This window comes from Drosophila hydei, unplaced genomic scaffold (assembly GCF_003285905.1).
Source record: "Drosophila hydei strain 15085-1641.00,03,60 unplaced genomic scaffold, DhydRS2 tig00000090-arrow-arrow-pilon, whole genome shotgun sequence".
Classification (NCBI taxonomy): domain Eukaryota; kingdom Metazoa; phylum Arthropoda; class Insecta; order Diptera; family Drosophilidae; genus Drosophila; species Drosophila hydei.
Window position 1 is genome coordinate 1,447,489 of NW_022045662.1, and position 6,665 is coordinate 1,454,153.

General features: G+C 42.1%; 1 protein-coding gene across 1 annotated transcript; it reads right to left on the reverse strand.

Annotated features, from left to right (window-relative positions):
• Positions 1–488: 488 nt before the first annotated feature.
• On the reverse strand, positions 489–1,690 carry LOC111592990. The gene has a single exon (XM_023305492.2). It carries the CDS (start codon positions 1,508–1,510, stop codon positions 1,070–1,072), a length of 441 nt encoding a protein of 146 aa, XP_023161260.1. The 5' UTR covers positions 1,511–1,690; the 3' UTR covers positions 489–1,069.
• Positions 1,691–6,665: the final 4,975 nt, after the last annotated feature.

The following is a 6,665-nucleotide window of genomic DNA, read 5'->3' on the forward strand; positions in this document are numbered from 1 at the left end:
ATTTCCAGTTAAGAAAATGATTTCATTTTCAATATATTTTGATTACAGGGTATGGCAAGTCGTTCCGAGATAGCAAATTTTCTTTGCAATTTCGACTATTTATTATATATAAATATATATAAAAGGCATACGATTTACTTTTAATGCATAAAATCATTTTCTTAACCATTACAGGGTATACCACGTCGTTCTACAGATGAAATTATGTTGTATTTATAATAGTCTCTGCTTCTTATGCTATGTAAACAATCTTAAGTCTAGAAAACAACGTTTTTATACATAGTTTTAGATTACAGGGTATTAAAAGTCGCGTTGCAATGAAACATTTTTCGACTTTTCAAGAATTATTTGACAAAAAACATCAATTTGATGTGCCTAAAAGATGACGTGCTTTATGTCCAAGTATATATGCTCTTATATAATAGCATATATAAAATTTATAGGGTATATGCAGTCGTATGTAGTACACAGCAGTGGACTTATACTGCTGTTAAGTCAACAGAAATGCCGCCAACGTATTACTTAACAACAACATGCCCCATTTGGCACGTTTGCCAATTACAGGGTATCATTTGTCGTTGAAATGTATGTCACAGCACTTACAGTTGCAGTTGCAATAGCAGATATCAATCTGTCGATTAGCCAATATTGCCGCAAAGCTATCAAATTGTAAACCGCAAGAGACCCAACCTCCTCGTCTCTCTCTCCCGCTGTCACTCTGTGTGTGTGTGTGTGCCATACCCAGCACGTTCCATTAGCCAAGTGTTTCATTCCATCTCATGCCATGTCAATGACAATTAATAAGCCGCCTTTTTTATTTATGTGTGGGAAACTTTACTCATGTTCAACTTAGCTTAGCTTACGTATAAAAAAAAATACATATTTTGCTTGTATAATAAAAAAAAAAAGAAGAAAACTAAAGAAATATAAGACATATAAGTAATCAAAGCCAACAACAAGCTGTTTGCCGTTTGTTTGTCTGCTTTGTTTACAAAGCTATGTTTAAACTCCTCACTCGCTCTCTCGCTCTCTCTCTCTCTCCCTCTCTCGCTGTTTGTCTGTCTGTCTCTCAGCAGCGTTGCCAGACTGTTAGCATGAGCAGGGCAAACGCCACACCCGAAGCGGTGCTGGTCAATTGATTAGAATGATTGCAGCCGTCCGTATCGCAAGTGTAGATGCAGCTGCGATAGTCCATGCGATCGCCCTTGTTGCGCACATAGTCGCAATAGTTGCCCAAATCCTTGGAGCTGCAGAAGCGTTTCGCCCCAATGCCGCCCTCGAAGCGGCCCACATGCTTCACGCAGAACGTGGCGCCATGGACGCTCGAACAGTTCTGCGGCTGGATATCAGGCTGATCGAAGCGATCAAACCATTCGCCGCACTGGAACGGATTCTTCGTGTCGCTCGCATCGCATACGTAACACTCGATTGCCAAGGTGCACTGCAGGCGGCAGCAGCACAAAAGCAGCGCAGTCAACAGCAACGCTGGCAGCACTGACATTTTCTTCATTGGTTTTTTTCTTCTGTTTGTTGCGCAGTCGTTGTTGCTTTTCGATTGCACAATGTAGCTAAAGCGATGACGCACTACACGCACGTACTCACATACACACACACACACACACGCACACGCACACAGACAGAAGCTAGAAACGAAGAGACACTGACGAGAGACCAAAGTCGGCGTTGCCAGCAAATGCCAAGCTTGTACTGAAGCGTTGCTTTAACTTCGTTTCTGTTCGTTTCAGTTGTTGCTAGCGAACAGCGCACACACACACTCACTCACACTTGCACACGCACGCATAGGCAGTTAGCCGAGTGCACTTGTATGAGTTGAGCGCTTGCTAGCGCTCTCTTTCGCTCACCTGCTGTTAGACTCGGCTGTTATTCTAGCCCTAGCTGTTTTATCAGCTGTACGATGCATCCTTTAGCTGGCGCCCTCTGGCGTGCCATCTTTGCCGGGCCATTTATCGTTTATCGAAACTTGTTGCTTGGCAACAACCAAGGGAAGGCAACAGGTATGCCACGCTCACAAACACACTCAGAAACTCGCTAACTTGGCTCCCCTTTGGCGTTCTGATTGGAATCTCATTGGAGTTGCTATTGGAAACGTCATCGTTGGGTTCTTTGGGCCCGCTTTGGCGACGTCAGCGAGTTTCGCTGGCAGCCACAGCGAGCACCAACGAGGGCATTCAACTTGACTGAGACAAAAGCTCAACACACAGCCAGAGACACACTCGCACAACAATACAAACAAAGCAAAAACAGCTTTTATACCCTGTACTTATTGGTAATGCACAACAGACATGTGCAGGCAGCTTCGATCTCACTAATCATATTCAGATATATTTCTGTCACATTTTAGCAGACTATATATGTTAAGTCTAATTTTTTTATCGATAGCTTTATTAAGCCTAAAAGCGATAAATGTCGATCACAAATTACTGGGCCTATTTTCTGCGATTATCGATTTTAATTGCCCGATAACGATAACAATCTAGTGTTAATTGTAAAAATTTCTATATACCATATAGTTAGCAGTATAATTTGTTGAGCAGAAGGCATATGATTCAACTATCGATAAATTTGGCTGCCCGCAATCGATAACTACCAATAACAATCAACTATATAAACAATAAACTAAAACTTAAGCATATTAAAAATTCATCAACTGACATTAATTTCTTATTTTTGATAGTTCCTCGTATATCGATGAATATCGATGACAGTTTGAACTATGAAATAAATCAATTTGATAACTGGAATGACTAGAGACTCAAAATGTGGTTATGCCCACACTGTTGAGAGATTCCGTTGTAAACAGCAAAGTACAGGGTATCTCGTATTCGAGCCCTCTCCACTTGATGTTTTCTTGGCAACGAGTCGTGCTGCCCACCAAAACGCCATTGTCAACGATCCGATCGCTAGACAGAGGTTGTGAAATGCAGAAGGTGGAAGGTGGGCACAGAGCTGGGCTCCGAGTAGGGGCCAGCACCCTGCCCCTACCCCAACCCCCCCCCCCCCCCACCATCAAAACAGGGCCAAGCCTTAAAAAAAACCCACACGGCCCAACTTCAGGTTTTCTCTTTATGGTTTATGCTTGATTTCAGCGACTGGCCTGGCCAATGTAGCATGCGACATGCGGCATGCGGCAAGCAGCATTCAACGTGTAGCATGCAGCATGTGTGTGTGCAAGCATTGCTCAATCCGCAGCGTAAGCAAGACATTTTTAATGGCTTTCCATTAAGGATATTCCATTTATATGCAAGAGCTTGACAACGTTTCGAAAAGAACTAAATTAAGATGCAGCTGGAACCGGTTCAGCAAATTCTACATTATCAACTGATCCATTAGAGAATATTCCTATATATTTTATATGCATAAAGTTAAATATATTTATATAGGAATGGAAAACCGAACCGGTTCAAAAAAAAAAAAAAACAAAATCTTTCATCTTCGACTATTTTTTTTTTTTTTTTTTTTTTTTTTTTTTATTTCTTTATTTTGTTGCAGCTTATTGTCTTAGACTCTATAGCGCATTTAGCTCTAAACCTTAACTAATGGGAGGGCAGATATGCCAATTATTCTGCACTTGTAGCTACTATCTTAATTAGTTCTAATATTGTCTAGAGGATGCAATCTCTTCAGTCTTCGCCTATTGTTGTTTATAGCCAGGTTGCTTGCGAGATGGTTAGGATGCGCTGCAAGTCTGTCCGCGTATCTTGAACTGTGTCGCCCAATGAGTTCAGCAACTGTGGGAATTGCTAAATCCCTATGTAAGACTGAGTTTCTTACAAACCAGCTGGCTCCAGTCCATCTGCGTAGTGCTTTATTCTGCAGGGTCTGAATTTTGTTCCTTGTAGTCTTCGCCGAGGAGCCCCATAGAGAGATACCATATACGAAGGTTGGGACAACTATTGCCTTGTAGATGGCGGCCTTGCTGCTGTAAGACAACTTGCTTGAAGCTCTCAGCATCCAGTCGAGGGTTTTTAGCTTGCTTTTGCATTTTGAGGTTACTTGACTTATGTGCGCTTTAAAAGTCAGCCTTCTGTCAAGAGTGATACCAAGGTACTTTACTTTTGAGGCTTTGGGAATAGTGGGCCCCAATGCAACGCTTGGGCAATCTCCTCTTCTAGTGGCGAAGGTAGTATGTACAGACTTTTGTGCATTAATGGTGATACACCACCGTTTTGCCCAGCGTCCGAAAGAGTCCAGATATTTTTGTAGTGAGTCTGAAGCTTCTTGCGCAGATACGTGACGTGATAAGATGGCGGTGTCATCTGCATAGGTCGCTATGAGTACTGCATCTGTACTTCCTATATTTGGCTCGGGAGTTGGCATATCTCCTGTGAATAAAGTATAAAGTGTTGGGCCTAGAACACTACCCTGTGGTACTCCAGCCATAATTGGTCTAGTCAAGGATACTGCTTGCCCCCTTGACACTTGGAAGGTTCTTCCAATAAGGTATGAGGATAGCAACGCGAAAAATGGGGCTGGAAGGGTGGTCCTCACTTTCTGCAGCAGTCCCAGGTGCCAAACTCGATCGACTTCGACTATTATTAGGCTCGGCTTACTCGAGTTTAGGAGGGATGCCGGAGCTGCCTTCCCACATCTCGTCTCTTATTTCGAGTGTACATTGGGAAAATATGGTCATCATCTATTAGTGCTTGTTCTCAGTTCATCAGCGATCGAGTACTTGAGTTTTTCCTTTCTGAATTATCAAGATATCGCTTAGCACTTGAAAACTCTTTCACTTATAAATGGTGCCATAAATATTTAATCTCTGGGTAAACAAGCATTCATGGAAATGTAGATCAAAATAAAAGCTAGAAAAAGAAGATCTTTGAAGTCAGAAATACAAAATTAAAGGTAAAGGAGATAGGAGGCAGCGGAGAAAAGGCAGGAGATAGGAGATAGGAGATAGGAGATAGGAGATAGGAGATAGGAGATAGGAGATAGGAGATAGGAGATAGGAGATAGGAGATAGGAGATAGGAGATAGGAGATAGGAGATAGGAGATAGGAGATAGGAGATAGGAGATAGGAGATAGGAGATAGGAGATAGGAGATAGGAGATTGGAAAATAGGAGATAGAAGATTGAAAGAAACAAAAAAAAAACGATCTTGATGCAAGTGCTGTATGTGCATGTATGCATAGCTTATATCGTGTATATATAGAGTTTTATGAAAACAAGTTGATGATCAACTTTATGGACCACAATTTCTGCGTACGTGACAAATGGAACGATCCGCAGGAGAAGTTGTTCAACATGGAAAGCAAGGCTGCTGCAACAAGGCGATGTACAGTATCTGCAGATGTTGCACTCGCACTCACGCACTCACATACGTAAACATATATATACATATGCATAGATGGCGTATGCTGCCTGCTGGCGGCTTCGTATATAAATCGTGCACTTTGATCTACACACTTGATGACTTTTAGCTGAGGGCATAATTGAAAAGAAAAATAGGCGCCTAGGCTTCCACGTCGCATGCACAAGGAAAGAGAAAGAGCGAGAGACAGAGAGCGAAGGGAGCGCAGCAAAGTCAAAAACAGGGAAGCTGCATGAGGAAGCATAAAAAGGAAGTTACAAAGCAGGAGAGTTGAGTGAAAGAGAACCGTTCATTTGAGTGGAATATGCAAGGCGGTGAATTGAGCGTAAATGCACTAAGCGATGAGCGCAAAGAGCGCAAAACAGACAAAGAGAGGAGGGAATGAAAGCAGCTCGCCGCCAGGCTCAATCAGGAAAACATACATAGAGTTCAGTATTTACTCAAATCGAAATGCAATGCATAGAAAATACACAAACTCACACACATACACACACACCCACATTAATCAATGTCACGTACTTTGGTCCGTGCACCCACAAAGCAAAAAGACAGTTATCGAAATGTTTATCGGTTAACGGGCAAACGTGCGCAACAAAGCTGAGTGAAAGGCACAGACACACACACAACGTACAATGTACAAATATGTACATATCTACATAAGCATACATACATACACACATATGTATGCATGCTTATACACGACAAGTCAGGCTTTAGTTCGGAGTCGGGGGTAATGACAACGCACTTGAATTATTTCAACTTTACGAAAGTGGCGCAGCTTATGGTGGGACCATTAAAAAGGCCAAGACCAGCGAGACGATCATGTTAAAGAAGCAGAAGAAGAAGAAGAAGGAGACAAGACAACACTGAAATTAATATAAAAAATGTATTGTGTGCGTGCTCGACAAGAAGGTACCCTGTAAACTATAAGAAGTTCCTCTATTAACAGAATTATTATTATCATTAACTGTTCTTTTTTTAGTGGAATCATCATTATCATCGTATCATTCTGATTGTCATTAGCGTATTATTTTCTTTGATGACGCATTAGCATCAGCCTTAGGTTATTATCATAATCATGTAATGTGCACTATGACCCTCCACCTGCTTCAGTATTTACAGGGTATTTACAGGCGAATTGCACGCGCTCTGCGCATGATACGACTGCATGTGGGGTAAAAGGGCTGAGGGATATTTTGGAAGGTGGGGCGTGGAGACTTTTGGGCAAGGCATGTCTTAAGGTAGTATCACGCCGCCGACACAGACAGAAAGCCCTATAAATTACGTTGCACACGCGCAGCTCGCAGCCATAAATGTGGTTAAAATGCAAAC